The 15,839-nt window shown below is 37.5% G+C and overlaps 2 protein-coding genes and 2 pseudogenes across 5 annotated transcripts; 3 read left to right on the top strand and 1 right to left on the bottom strand.

Annotated features, from left to right (window-relative positions):
• The first annotated feature begins 1,092 nt into the window (after window positions 1–1,092).
• On the top strand, window positions 1,093–3,168 carry LOC121780646 (signal recognition particle SEC65 subunit-like). 4 transcript variants are annotated; one of them, XR_006046072.1, is made up of 3 exons: window positions 1,093–1,190; window positions 1,687–2,020; window positions 2,812–3,168. XR_006046072.1 is itself a non-coding variant. In XM_042178263.1 (3 exons), exons 1-3 carry the CDS (start codon window positions 1,528–1,530, stop codon window positions 2,906–2,908), a joined length of 495 nt encoding a protein of 164 aa, XP_042034197.1. In that variant the 5' UTR covers window positions 1,102–1,527; the 3' UTR covers window positions 2,909–3,168. The 4 variants fall into 4 exon arrangements, 1 of the variants encoding a protein (XP_042034197.1); XR_006046073.1 differs by having other exon boundaries at window positions 1,102–1,190; window positions 1,855–2,020; XR_006046074.1 differs by having other exon boundaries at window positions 1,102–1,836; window positions 1,925–2,020.
• Window positions 3,169–5,086: 1,918 nt separating this feature from the next.
• Window positions 5,087–6,327, top strand: LOC121781047 (annotated as a pseudogene).
• A 408-nt stretch (window positions 6,328–6,735) lies between these two features.
• On the bottom strand, window positions 6,736–9,312 carry LOC121780909 (annotated as a pseudogene).
• A 1,308-nt stretch (window positions 9,313–10,620) lies between these two features.
• LOC121780901 (amino acid permease 8-like) lies at window positions 10,621–15,106 on the top strand. Its single transcript, XM_042178558.1, has 7 exons — window positions 10,621–10,968; window positions 13,126–13,353; window positions 13,451–13,544; window positions 13,634–13,851; window positions 13,961–14,100; window positions 14,189–14,416; window positions 14,526–15,106. Exons 1-7 carry the CDS (start codon window positions 10,857–10,859, stop codon window positions 14,955–14,957), a joined length of 1,452 nt encoding a protein of 483 aa, XP_042034492.1. The 5' UTR covers window positions 10,621–10,856; the 3' UTR covers window positions 14,958–15,106.
• Window positions 15,107–15,839: the final 733 nt, after the last annotated feature.

Here is a 15,839-nt window from a genome sequence, read left to right as displayed (position 1 = left end):
ACCGGCGAGCGCCATTTCGGCGAAAAATCGGCGAGCGCACGCCGATCCTCGAGCGCTGGCGATGCACTCGCCTGTCCGCTCGCCGCCATTGCAGGCTCCGCACCGACGAACGATTTTTTTTAATTTTCGAAACACTATATATACGCGTTTTGCACGTCATTTTCATTCGCACCGCTTATTTTGGGATAGCCGGGTCGAACAACGACCTCAACGTCCTCAACTCGTCACCCCTTTTCAACGAGCAGTGCCAGGGCGTCGGTCCGACCATCAGTTTTGTCGCCAACGGGACCCAGCATGATATGGGCTACTACTTAGCGGATGAGATATACCCTAGGTGGCCCGTCTTTGTGAAGACGATCAGATGCGCATCGGATGAGAGGAAGGCCTACTTTGCGGAACGCCTGGAGTCGGCGCGCAAGGACGTGGAGCGCGCATTTGGTATGCTACAGTCTCGATGGGCGGCAATTAGGGGTCCAACGCGTTTGTGGCATATCGACTGCATAGCTGATATAATGTACGTCTGTATTATCATGCACAACATGATTGTCGAAGATGAAGGTGTACGACTGACTAGTTGGGCCAACGACGATAACGAAGCCGGTCCAAGCCACGACATAGCCGCCCCCAACGTACGACATGGGGTCCCGCACGATGAAGCCGACCTCCTCCAAGCACATGCCGACATGCGCCAAACGGATGCTCATATTCGACTCCAAAAGGATTTAATTGAAGAGTTGTGGGCGCGGAGGACTGCACGACGTTAGTTTTTTTTTTATTATGTAATTTTTTTAAATGTACTTTTTTTTAAATTTAAATAAAATTATTGGATTTTCCCGTATCTGTGTTGTCAATTTAATTCCGTATTTTTATGTGATTGTCAACTTATATAATTTTGAGTGTTATTGCTAGGCTATTGCTGGGCTATTTGTTTGTCGTGATGATGTGGCATGAGGATTTTTAGTACTGATAATGTTGCAGGAGGAGTTTGTGGCTGGGCTATGACTGAGCTATTGATGGGCGAAATCAATTGTGGATGCTCTAATTAGTGAGTTCATTACCAAAAATAAGAAGAGTGATTTCAAGATAAATGGCCGAGGCCCATCAACGCAAAAGACTACCAATTCTCTCTGTAATCTTCTTAGAGTTCCTCTCCAGATTTCTCAAATTGCACCGTTGCGCCGCCGCCTGAGGTAAAATACCAATTCATTTTATCCTTGTTTTTTAAGGACCGATCAGTGAACAATCTACGATTTTATTATTGCATTCTTCAAAAAATTATTTCTTTGATCTTCGAATTTTTCGTTTTCCGTTCTATCTCGCGACATTAAATCAATAAGGTGTGATTAATAATAATTGAGTGGAGTATCGCGCTGTCGAAATTTCTGGCAATTTACACCACATAGTTGAGATGATTTAGAAACCGTTGAACGTGGATTTGATTGGTTGATCTGTTATTCAGTTGTGTAGAACTCGATTTTTTAAATCTACTTAGATTTTGATGGGGGATATAAAAAGCTCAGAATCGACATGCATTTTATCCTACATCAAAGAGGCATACTATATTTAGCAACTGCCGTTGATCAGTTTGGATTGTCATCTATACAAAATTGTAATGGGTATATTGAATTGATTTACTTTCATTTATTTTATGGCAACATTATGGATGTCGATTTGTCGAATATAAAGAAATGGGTGATCGTGTACCCAATTTACATAAATTCGAAAAAAACCCTAGCCGAGGGACGGAGAATCAATGCCAGCAAAGCATGTGAAAATCCTACATGCACCGAGGTTTATGATTGCTGTGCTCACTTGAAAATTCCCCGTGTGATTGAGGTATCTTGATATGTTTAGGCTGTTGTATTGGGATTTAAATTGGATTGGTTTCGAGATGGTTTAAATGGATTTTATTTTCACATTGGAGTGAGAAGGCATACCCTCGAGATTTTATGCAAAGAGGTAGAGTGAGTGATGTTGAAAAAGGAAGACGGGAGCTTCTACAATCCAGCTATTTCTTCGAGTAAGTAGCCCCTTCAGTATGCTGTGTGTTTGCAGCAATCTCGTGTTTTCTGTCTAATATGGATTTGGTATGGCTGTCTCTTTTAGATTTCGAGTTCATTTGTCAGTGATTAATGATAGCATGGTAGAGGTCTATGATATACTTCATTACCATTCACGGGGAATTTAGCGTGTCGCTAGCTCACTGATCATGTGTGTGCTCAGCACAGCAGGGTTGATTGTGTTCAGTTGCTTTTGAGACAGAAAACTCTTGCTGATAGTGCTTGTCTCAGGCAGACAATGAAAAGGATGCTAGACATGTTTACAGGGATTGTAATGTTTATCTAGCTCTAACGATGAATTACTTTTTTGAGGTTTATGTGGCTACCTGTTTTCATTTGGAATATGTAGTTGCGTGTTTGGAGTATTATTTTACCCATGACTGACTGGTGCTTGATTGAGTTAGTGAAATTGACAAACCAATTTTCTTCATAATCCAAAGTAGTTGCTGTGAAAATTCTTAATCAACCACAGCTATTTCAAGTTTTCAACACAATTTTAAAGCGATTTAAATGCAAAAGCAGTTTCTCCCCTTTATGAATAGATGATTGGTGTTTGTTCTTGCTCGTGTGCGTATTCAACCACTGTTGTGCGGAGTACTTGCCTTAGGTTTCCATCTAGTGGAATTTCGAATTAATGCCTCGAATTATGTTGTCAATGAGTGTGTTTATTTCTGGGTGATTGATTACTTGCATTGCTACCTTGATCTGCTCAGTCCTTGACTTGCTAAATCAGTCATTTGATGTGTTGTAGGGAAGCAACTAAAGCTTCACGTTGCCGAGCTGGTTCGCCGACATCCGGGTCGGACGAAGAAACAGGAGCCCGCCACGTCTGCTGCCGTCGGTTCTAAATATGGAAAGGGTGGAAAGAAGAAGCGGTAGGACGTGGTATGGCTGTTACGAGACATTGTTGGAGATGATCTTGTACATCTTAATGGTGGATTGTTGAAATGTGAATTTGTAGCTGCTCTAACTAAAGTAGTTGTTTATTAGTACTTTTTTTTTCTAAAAATATATAGTAATTGTTGCACTTGTACATTGCCAATATTTTGACTTTTGATATGTTTCCAAATATATTTAAATATTTTGACTTTTGATATGTTTCCAAATATATTTATGAGCGCCAACAGATTATTTTGTCTCTCATTTTACTGTCTTTCTTTTTGGCTTTCATACTGACCTAAAATACTACTCCCTGTATTATCTTGGCCATTTTAGTACCTAAAATATTGACTTTGTATTATTCATAACATATAACCAATGATTATACTTTATTATTCACATTTTGTCACAAGATGTTTTTAAGCCAACCAATTACATAAATATGCTATAAGTTTAATAATAATTGATAGTATTATTTTTTCCTTGTGTACTCAACATAGTATTTTATAGTCTTAACTCTTAAGTAATAAGGTTTGTATTAGAGTGTCCACAATGGTGGCCCTTGAAGGCCACCAAAGTTGGCCCGGTCATCATTTGTGGCTCTCTTATGGCCCTCCGCAATGGTAAATTAACAAAACTAAACAAAAACAACAAAACTAAACAAAAACAAAGATGGCCACGAAATGTGGCTCTCTAAAAAAAAATAATTTGATTGCCTTTTTAAAAGATATTTTTAATTTAAGTTCAATAAATTTTATTAGACTACAATTTATTATATTTATAATTTTAATTAAAATAAAATAATTTGGAACTCCAGATCTACCACTTCTTGGAACTGTTCATCGTCGGAATCCATAATTCAAAAGTTGAATTGAAATAAATTGGAAAGATTGGAAAGAGTGGTGTTTGAATTGGGGATTGGAAGTGTAAAATGGAGTGGAAAAAATGGAAATGGAAGTAATATTTATAAAATAATTTTCAAAAATTTAAAATATATATATATATATATATATATATATATATCGCGGTCCAGCCGCGAAACGTGGCCCGCTGCAGTGGAGGGCCGCGGCTCTCTCTCGGCCCTCAGCCGCGTCTCTTTGCTCTCTGCAGTAGGGGGCCGCGCACCGAGCCGCTGGCCGCGGCTCCCCCACTGTGGACACTCTTACTGACTTAACGCTTAAAATCAGTATTTACTGACGCTAATGTTCGGTTTGTAAAATTGTATCCCGAGATTAAATATGTAGTGTGTTTGGTTAATGAGATTCAATACCACAATTCATTCCTAGATGGATAATAATGAGATAATTAGTCATAGCTAACCTCATATAACTAAAATAATCTCACAACTCTATCCTAGTATCTTAGTACTATTTTATCTAGTAAACCGAACACTACCTAAATAAATAAACAAAGCAATTTAAAAGGGATGGGAGAAGCACAATAATAACTCAATTATTATTTGTAGAGCCCAATTCCAATTACAGTTAAGCCCAATTATTTAAAAGAAATTAGTTACAAAATCTCTTCTCTCTCGCAATTGACAAGTCACATCGGATTTCCCTCTTTCTAGTGTCATCCACAAAAACCCAGGAAACGAAGCTAAATCATAGTTCCAGCTCTTTCTTTTGTTTTTCTCGCTCTTCAATCACCGGTGCGTAATCTAAGAATGCGTTCTGTTTTAGTTCACGGCGTGTTATTTATCTTTTGCTGCATTTTTTAGAATAAATTCTCGGAGAATTAATCGGTAGACTGGAATTTCTCTGTGATACTATCAAATATGTTGGATTTCTTCACTCCACAATATTAGTGTTTAGGTTTTTCTTATGTAGTTGCTTCTTCAGCTCGTTATGTGTTTCAATATTGCTGAAAGATTTCGAGAGAAATGGATACCATACTACTTTGAATGCCATGATTTTACCGAACTGGATATGTATTACTCCCTCCGTCCCCAATTAATTGACCGGGCACTGATCGGGCACGGGTTTTAAGAAATGTAAAGCAAAGTTGGTTGAAAAAGTTAGTGGAACGTGAGATCCACTTTTTTATATTGGTTTTATAATAAAATGTGAGTGAAGTGAATTAGTGGAATGTGAGACCTACTTACCATTTATGGTAAAAATGAAGTGTGACAATTGTTGAGGGACAGACCGAAATGGAAAAGAGTGACAATTAATCGGTGACGGAGGGAGTACTTTGTTTGGGGATTCACTCAATCGATCACCAATTGAATTGTAACTCAAGTAATTTATACCATACTGTGTGTGTGTGGTGAATGGTGATTAATGAATTTTAATGGAATAGTAGCTGGATCTTTGTTGTGTAGAATTGATATTTACATATAATTCAATTATTGAATCAAGCATATATGCATTATTCTTGGGAGTTGTTAATTTGTGTTAGGGGATGTGATCAAGTTCATTTGATTCACCAGGAATAGTTTATTCGTGTGCCTTTGCCCCACGAGGTTTGATCCATGGGAACGCCGGAAACATCTAGAGAGCCTTGTCCGGATCATATCCTGGGACCTGGATGACATAGGTGGGGCATTTGGGATGGGGGCGGTTGGTGGCGCAGCCTTCCATTTCTTGAAGGGAACCTACAACTCTCCTAAAGGCGAGCGTCTGGCCGGGGGCTCTCAAGAAGTTCGCATGAACGCTCCTCGTGTTGGTGGCAGTTTCGAAGTGTGGGGTGGGCTCTTTTCCACCTTCGACTGCACAATGGTGTACATGCGGCAGGAGGAGGATCCTTGGTACTCGATCATAGCAGGTGCAGCAACGGGGGGATTCCTGCAGATGCGCCAGGGAATGGGTGCTGCCTCTCGGTCAGCATTGTTTGGCGGCTGTCTTACTTGCTTTGACTGAGGGAGCTTGAACAAGGTGATGAGTGCACCGCAGAACTTACCTCCCATGGAGGAGCCTGTTCCGATTGTGGCTGGATACCCCGGGAAAACGCCTGGTCGACCTTCAGTGAGCGTTGGTGGCTTGGGTGAGGGATCTTCTTTGTCGTCGTCATAACCATCTTCTTCTTCATGGCTTGGAGGTAAGAAGGAAGAGACGGCGCCTAGCGATGCAAGTAAGACGAAGGTGTTGGAGAGTTTTGATTCTCCAACTCCTCCATCCTTCGAGTACAAATGATGAAGGGATTTGGCAAAAGAGATACTGTATAATGTATATGCTACTAACTAGGGGTGGCAAAATGGGTAGCGGGTAATTGGTAATTTCCATCTCGATCTGATACCCGCAGGGTATCCCGCCCCGCTACCCGCACGGGTATACCCGTTAGTCCCGATAATACCCGTCTTTTAATACTTTATAGAATTTAAGAATTTTTTTGAAACATTTTCAAGAGAGATTAGAAATCACCTTATTTTGAATAGTTCATAGTTAGAAATTTTGCATCAAGAATTGAAGACTGAAGAGCAAATTAAATCACATTACAGCAAGTCACCAACAATCTCAAAATTCATCCACTTGTATAAAATTGCAATAGTAGAAGAAGACTTACTGAGTTGCATTGACGCAGCAAGTACTGACGAAAACTTAAAGCATAAATATAAAATTAATTTTATGAACTCAACTATTGGTTCGAAGCACTTTCTGCATGATTAAAGTTAGAAGCACCGGTTTCGGGTTGGGTACGGGTACCCGCAATGTCGGGTACGGGAAACCCGACACGGGTATCGAGTAATCCCGTTATATTGCAGGGCGGGCATTGGGACAACAAATTTAGCTGAAATCGGGTACGGGTACGGGTAACCCATTTCGCCACCCAACTAACAATCAAAATTGGGATTTTATTTTCATTAGCTTTCTTGGAAATGGTTTACAGTTACAACCTATAAGAATTAAAATTTCTCAAGTACTGTACAAGCGAGGATCAATCTCAATCATGCTATAGCCATGGACCTTTTTAACAGCTAGATTTCTCATTTTTGCCTTCACCATTGAGCTATCATCCCATTTACCCTCTTCTTGACATACATTAGACAACAGTGTGTAAAACCCCGAATCATCCGAATCCATCTCCAAAACGTCTTCTTTAATGCTATCCAGAAAATCCATCCGTCGATGGATCCTACACCCGTTCACCAACGCACCCCAAATGCTAGCATCTGCAGGGAAGGGCATGGAGCGAATGACCTCATACGCTCCACTAAGATCGCCACCTCGACTCAGCAGATCAACCAAAACACCGTAATGCTCAGAACTAGGCGTGATTCCAAAATCCCTAACCATTGAGTTAAAGTAAAACTTCCCCTTTTCGACATATCCAGCGTGACTGCAAGCTGAGAGAATATTCATAAAAGTGATTTCATTTGGTTTTATTCCCAATTCCACCATTCTATTAACCAACAGTATCGAATCATCAACATGGCCGTGCATTGCATAACCCCCGATCATGGAACTCCAAGACACAACACTCCACTCAGTCATGCTATCAAAAAACTCTCCGAGCCATATGAAGGTCTCCACAGCGAGCATACATGTTCACCAATGCCGTATCAACATACATATCTTTATCAACACCAAAAGTAATGAGCTTATGATGAATCCATCTCCCCTTATCAATGTAACCAAGATTCGAGCAAGCTTGAACCGCGCTCAAAAAGGTCACTTCATCCATGTCATGATACGTTGCATACATTTCATCAAAGAGAGTTAGAGCCTCATTAGAGCAACCATTTTGAGAGAACCCACACATCATAGAATTCCAAGCTACAACACTTTCTTGTTGAACGTCGCAGAATATTTTAAATGCGGAGTTTATGAACCCACATTTGGAATACATGTCAATCAAGGCATTCTCAACAAACTCATCTGGGAGGTAACTCTTGATGATAAGACAATGAATCTGACATCCCATTTCTGAGAGCTCGATCATTCCACAAGCCGACAGAGCAGGGGACAAGGAAAACGAATCTGGTAATATTCCTTGAACCAACATTCCAACAAAAAGTGATAGAGCCTTCTCTGCCTTGTGCTCCCTGACAAAACCTGATATGAGAATATTCCACAAGACCAAATGCTTATATCGAGCAGTATCAAAGACCCGACAAGCATAAGCTAAGTTGCCACAGCTAGCATACAGATCAATCACTGAGGACCTAAGAAAATCTCTATCAAGCTCAATATTATTCCTCAAAACATATCCATGAACTGATTTCCCTTCTCTAAGCCATCCTAGTCGAGAACAAGAACACACGGCATTCATGAAAGAAACATGGTTACCGTCCACTCCAGACTGCAACATTTGAACAAAAGTCCACAATGCTTCCAAATAGTATCCGTTCTGATTGTAGCACGACATCAGAGCCGTCCACTGAATAACACCTCGATGAAATTCACTGCAAAAGAACAACCTGTCAGCGCTATATAAGTCCCCGAATTTCCCATACATTGAAACCAGGGAGCTCCGCAATGCTTCATGATCACTTCCTAAATCCCTTCTCACCACAAAACTATGACATGATTTACCGAATCTCCATAATCCCAACTCACCACAAGCCTCAACTACACTTAGCATGGTCACAGAATCAATCTCCACGCCCTCACTCACCATCTCCCTAAAAATCCCCAGTCCCTCACTTGCCTCCCCATTACGTACGTGGTTAGACATAATCGAGCTCCACGACACCGAATCTCTAATCGGCATTTCATCAAACACCTTCCTTGCACTAGACAAACACCCCAATTCACCGTAAACACTCAATAGTGAGGTCTCAATCACAGGATCAGACTCACACCCTGATTTCAAGATCCTTCCATGGACCTTCTCCCCCGTTCTCAAATCATTCATACCCGAGCAAGCCCTCAAAACGGAAGGGAAAATGAAGTGGTTCAGCTTCACCCAACTATCCAGCATACGCTGATAGACATAAATAGCTTCTCGAAATAAACCGTTCCACATATTGCATTTGATCATAACTCCCCACATGAACGAATCCGGGTTAGGGAAGGAGTCGAATAGCAGCGTTGAAGGCTGCATCGAACCTGTTTGTGAATATGCCTCAATGAGTTTAGTCGACGCGAGAACATCCCTGTGGAGACCCGTCACGATTAGATGTGCGTGCAATTGTGTGAGTGATCTTAAGCTGGTGCAAGCCTTGAAAAGGGGCATGTACTGAGTCATTCTCGATTAGAGTCGAAAAAGAGAGTTGCTGGCTCATTCCAGAAAAGCCAAAAAATAACAATACGTTTGCCAATGGAAGTCAAGCATGAGAGAACACCGGCGACCGCTTTCAGCGAGGCAGCGGCGACGGCAGCGCTGTGAACCGGCGAGAAAACATGGAGAAGAAAGGAGGAGAGTTGTCTGATTTTAGAGTTGAAGCGGGAAGGATGAAGATCCGTCGTTGGTGAATCGGGCTGGAAATCGGGCTGAAGGTGTAAATGGGCTTCACTAACCAAGTCATAGTTGGGCTAATAATCTTTTTAAAAATATGCTTTCAGTATTAAAATTTCCAAATATGAGATATGCCAAATGAATTAATTGTATAAGAGAGGAAAACAGAACAAAATTTATGTCAAAAAAAGAAACAGCTCGGCTATTTTTGGGCGATCCAAAAATGAATACGACTTAATTATATTAAGATGGAGAAAGTATCTAATGACATTAGTATTTCACAATCATTTGAATGTGGTTAATTTCTAATATCACAAAATAGATAGATCAATCGCTTAAATATTTTCATCCAATTATTTTATTGATAAAAAATTTCTAACGAGAGATAGTGTTTGAGTATAAATATTTGATTGTGGTTAAGTTCTAATATCATAAATTAGATAGACCAATATTTAATTGTCCTCGTCCAACTATTTGATTAGGAAAAAATTCAAATTACATTAGTGCTTGACTGAAAAACAATTTTAATGTAGTTACATTCTAATATCACAAAATAGATTAATCAATTATTGAGTTATTCTCATCTAACTTTTGATTAGTAAAATAGTTTATATGAGATTAGTGTTTGATAAGGTTATTTTGTTGCTTCCCCTTGGAAGTTTTTTTATGATCTCATATCCACATTTTAAGGTATTTTCACTGTCTGAAAGAAAGTAAATAGTCCTTTGGGTGCAAAAGATGGATGAACCAAAAAATTACAGAAGAATAAGAAAAAATAATGCAAGAATCCAAGGAAGGAACATCCACAGGTGTAAAGATAGTTTTACTCTGTCACACCTTTCATTTATTAAAAATAGAAACTTTTTAAAGTAATACTACTGTATAAGTTCTAATATAAAATTAATAAAGTAGGAGAGATAGAAAAAAAAGTGTATTATTAGAGAGTATTCTCACGTTATTAAATAGAAAGAAGTTTTTTTTTAAAAAAAATCTATTTAAAAAAAGACTTAAAAAAAAGAATTTTTATATTTAGGAAACCAGGAAATATAATATTTGCTCAAGATATACTGAGAATCAAAATTTAGCATTTATTTTCATTAGCTTTCTTGGAAATGGTTGACAGTTGCACCAATACGAATATTAAACTTGTATGGCTGAAAATGTATAAGAAAAGAATGTCATTATGCAGTATTTAATGCAGGTAATTATTAAAATATATAGTCCACTTCTTTTCTCTGGAGTTAGTTAATAAATATAGGTAGTTGGAGTACATTTAAAACTCTTTTCCTCTTTTAAAATAAGGAAATGATCAGTAAATATCATATGTGCTTTTCACATTTTCTCACCACACCTTTGACTCTGCAGTCATAAATTATAATCAAACAACAGCAGAGAAGTTAGTCAACTATTGAGCTTCCCCTTGTAAAACAAAGTGAAGTTTATAATAAGAAAGCCACCTCTTTAACTCTTGCCTTCATTCAGATTTAAACCAGCATGATTTAGTGATCTTGTATCCAAATTTATAGCAAAAGCATACTAAAAAAGCTTAGTTAATTTAGTGCAGGTTAGAAGTTTATAATGCAGGGATTTGGAGATCAGATTTTCCAAGTTGAGAGCTCTGAATCTGGTTTGGGAATTCAGACAGTTGGAAATAAGGAGTTTGATGATGATGGGAAGCCTAAGAGAACAGGTCAAAATCATTATCAAAATGAATTACATTTGCTTGCTTGCTTGAACTGTTTTCATGAAGATCTTCACATTTAAATGAATTAATGATAGTAAGAAAAAGTGGGAATAGTTTGATATGTTGCTATATCTGTTTGAGTTTATGTTGTTACTTTCTTCATTTATTGGCTTTCAGCACATTTTTTTAGATTCATATGTTTATTTAGGATAAGTGAAGATGGCTGCCTAATTTTTATGTAATGTGACATATCAGTAGATTAGATTGCAAATTTAGTAGTGTATTTATTTTCTGCTGTGTGTTAAATCTCAAAATTCAGACTGCATGCCTCAAAGTCTTCCATAAAATGCAAGAATAAAAAAGAAGTCTACTAATCCATGATGCCTGTAAATTATGAAAGATTTAAGAGTGAATTTCAAAATTGGTCCCTAAAAAATGAGGTTTGCACGTTTTAGGTCTTTGAATTTGAAAAATATATCACCGCATATCTCTTCAAAATCATTAATCACATTTCGCGTCTTTCTCAACTTATTTTTTCCCATTTTGGCTTTTGCCCCTAACTCCTCGAGAGATTATTTAATCTAAATTCATTGATATTTTAAGAATTCAAATCTCACAGTACATATTATTTTTAAATTTATAATTTATATAAATATAATATACATAGATAATACATATTACATTTTTAGAAACTATTCCTATATTTATTTACATATTTTAGGTGTATAAACAACAAATTTATACTAATAATAAGAAATTATTATTAGTAGTGTTGTTGTTGTTATTATTATATTATAATTGTTACTTTTGCTAATATATTGATATATATACACAATTAATGCAATATTTTTTATTTTTATTATTATTATTTGGACATATATATAATATACTATAATAATAGTATTATATGTAATTTTTTAATATTTTAACCAATAAATAACTTAATTTTTAGTCTATCAAAATAATATTATAAATAATTTTTAAAATTTTAGTCTGTTATACAATTTTAAAGAAATTCTGTTTTCTATATTATATAAATATTATGTACATAATATATAATATATAAATATATGTAGTAGTATTCTTTAAAAATGTAATGCTTATTTTATACTTATTATCTATTTATATGCACATTGTAATTTTATATAAATTTAATCTAAAAATAATATATAATGGTATATTTGAATTCCTAAAATATCAAAAAAGTAAGATAAAGTATGCCCTATTGGAGTTCAGGGGTAAAATGGGAAAAATAAGTGAAAAAGGACCTAATGTGTTTAAGGCTATCCACAATGGCGCCTAGCGCACCGCCTAGCCGAGCGCCGGCGCTAGGCGGTCGCTAGGCGAACCATTGCAGCTTCCGAAAACCGCCGAGCGGTTTTTCGGAATTAAAAATCGCCTAGCGCTAGGCGGTCGACGGGCGCTGGGCGATCCGCTCGGCGCCATTGCAGCGTCGGGATCGCCCAGCGCATCGCCCAGCGGTTTTTTTGTTTTTTTTTTTTAAATTTTCGAGACAGTATGGGCGCGGAGGACTGCTCGGAGTTAGTTTTTTTTTATTTATGTAATTTTGTAAAATGTACTTTTTTTTAATGTAATTTTTATTATTAATGTACTTTTTTAAAATTTTAGTACTTTTTAAAATTTATTGTACTTTTTTAATTTATTGTACTTTTTTTAAAATTAAAATAGTATTATTAATGTTTCCCGTATATGTCTCGTAAATTAAATTCCGTATATTGTGTTATTAGTGATGTGGCTATTGATGTGGCTGAGCTATTTATGATATGGCTATGCTATGGCTGGGCTATTTCTGATGTGGCAGGAGGATTTTTAGTATTGATGATGTGATAGGAGGAGTTTGTGGCTGGGCTATTGTTGGGCTATCACCACTGTGGATACCCTAATGATTTTCCAGAGACCTCGTGATATTTTTTCTAAATTCATAGACTTAAAACTTGCGAACCTCATTTTCCATTGACTAATTTTGAATTTTACTCAAAATTCAAGATTCAAAATTCAAAAAGAAGTTTGCAAATGCATAAGAGTTGAAATTACACTTTTGTGTTGTCTAAATAGGAATAACTTGGACTGTAAGTACACATATTATTACATATGCTTTATACATAACAGTTGGAATAACATACCTTTGTGATGTCGAAATAGGAAACGTTTGGACTGCAAGTGCACATATTATTACAGGAATCATAGGTTCTGGAGTTCTGTCACTAGCATGGGGTGTTGCACAGCTTGGGTGGATTATCGGCGTTGCGACTCTTGTCATCTTCTCCGGTATCACAATATACACCTCTAGCCTCCTTGCAGATTGCTATCGATCCCCACTTACCGGGAAACGCAACTATACTTACAAGGAAGTCGTCAAGAACAACCTTGGTAACGAAAACAACGATAATCACAACACTATATATAGTTTAATTCTTGTTTTATTTTGAAACTCTTCAAACTTACATTATGTTTGATGATTTTTTAGGCCGGGTGATGTATATGTTTTGTGCAACGGTTCAATATGTGAACTTAATGGGGATGGTGGTCGGATACACCATCACTGCATCGATAAGCATGGCGTAAGTATGCTTAAAAGTTCGTCTAAAATCTGTCGTGAGATGGTGTTGATCTTCATTAGACGATGTTTTAATGTTTTGGCGTGTTTCAGTGCTATCCAGAAATCGGATTGCTTTCATAGCCGAGGCCATGAGGCTTCTTGCAGTGTTTCTCACAATCCATACATGATAGGAATGGGAGTTCTTGAGATTTTCTTGTCTCAAATCCCCAACTTCCATAAGCTGTCGATGCTCTCTGTCGTTGCAGCTGTCATGTCCTTTGCTTACGCGTCTATAGGCGCTGGCCTCGCCTTTGCAAAAGTTGTTTCAGGTGATAGTTCTGTTTTCTAGTGAATGAACTAAAACTTTGATATTGATCGTTGATTAGCGCCTCATTTATTTGAAAATATTATGTTAACGGAGTTTCTTGGCACGAGCAGGGCATGGGGGAAGAACCTTGCTCACTGGTGTAGAAATCGGGGCCGGTCTAACAGCAGCTGAGAAGATTTGGAGGATGTTTAGAGCCTTTGGTGATATTGCTTTTGCTTACACTTATTCACAAATCTTGGTTGAAATTCAGGTATATTAGAAAAGGATATGTTTCATTATATCAGAGATTAAGACAACTCAACATTGAAATAAAAATGTTTGCATAATTAATTATATAGGATACACTAAAAGAAAGCCCTCCTGAAAACCAAGTGATGAAGAAGGCCAATCTTGTTGCTGTGGCAACTACTACAGCTTTCTACATGATGTGTGGCTGCTTCGGTTACGCTGCATTTGGCACCGATGCACCCGGGAATCTACTAACGGGCTTCGGATTCTACGAGCCCTTCTGGCTCGTAGACATCGCCAACGCCTGCATTGTGCTACACCTAATTGGAGCATATCAGGTACAATAATATGAAATATGATCATTCTCCTTTCTAAAATGTTTATTTTTTTTCAAAGAGGATTAATAATGGTTTTTCATTTACGCATATTTATCCCTTTTCATGTTAGGTATTTGCTCAACCGATTTACAGCGTTGTGGAGTCGTGGGCGAGGAGGAAGTGGCCGGAGTCGGAGGTGGTGACGAGAGAGTACACCATAAGCCTTGACAAAAAGCAAAGGCTTGTGATTAGCCTCAACCTTTTTAGATTGATATGGAGAAGTTTGTTTGTGATATTTGCAACGTTTATTGCGTTGTTAATGCCCTTTTTCAATGATGTATTAGCTTTGCTAGGAGCATTAGGGTATTGGCCTTTGACAGTGTATTTCCCCATAGAAATGTACATTGCCAAGAATAGGGTTGGGAGGTGGACCCGGAGGTGGCTCGGCCTCCAACTCATCAACTCAATGTGCTTTCTCGTTGCCGTGGCCGCGACCTGCGGCTCGCTACAAGGGCTCGGTAAGGCGCTCATGACCTACGAGCCTTTCAAGGTTAAGGACTAGGAAGTCCATCTTGTGAATTGTGATGGATTTTCTTAAGAACTATTGTTAGCTGAGATGGTACTTGACCAACTTTAGGTAACTTTGCTCTATCCTTAATTTTGTAATCTAGATTGGGGATAATAGTCATTTAAATAACGAAGTTTGGTCAAATTTTGATTATCCCATGATGACCTTTGAAATTAGAATATTAAATCATGAAGTTTCAATTTTTCTCCATAGTCTGATCGATTTACAAAATGTGTCTTTTAATTATGTTCAAAATGACTATTTTATTAAATAAATTTAGTATTATCCTTTAAATTATTTTATTTTCTTATTTTATTAAAATATTATTGTTTTTAACAATACTAAAAGACGATATTTTGTTCATAAATCACGATGTTCAATTTTTTCACAAAACGTCTTCGATTTTGTTGGTTGTCGACGATGATCAGAACTTTGTTGATATCCATATAGACTCTGAATATCTGTATGATTTCTTCTTTGGTGTATTGTGCTCGTAATTCGCAATCAACTATTAGAACTGAGCTTTAAAGAAGGGTGGATTGTTTACGATACTCAACTTCTCTGAGTTAGTACTTAGTTGTTCACATCCATAGTAGTTGAATTTGGGGGGATATAACAAATTGAGAGGAGTGGTAGAACTTTGAAAAAAATATGAAGAAAATTAAAACCATTTGAATAAGAAAAAGAATCTTAACTGATGACTGGGGTAGGACTGCACATGCATTGCTTCTTTTTTCATTGACTTGAGTTCTTTACTTAAACTTAAGCAAGTGGTTACAATGATCTTAACACATTAAAGTTGATTGAAACAGCGTTGGGGCAGTCCCCCATCACTTCAACAGTGGAATTCGACTTCATTTATGTGCGACTGGCCTG

This window comes from Salvia splendens, chromosome 20 (genome assembly GCF_004379255.2).
Source record: "Salvia splendens isolate huo1 chromosome 20, SspV2, whole genome shotgun sequence".
Classification (NCBI taxonomy): domain Eukaryota; kingdom Viridiplantae; phylum Streptophyta; class Magnoliopsida; order Lamiales; family Lamiaceae; genus Salvia; species Salvia splendens.
The sequence above is the reverse complement of the archived record's forward strand: the minus strand, read 5'-3'. Positions and strand labels throughout refer to the sequence as shown.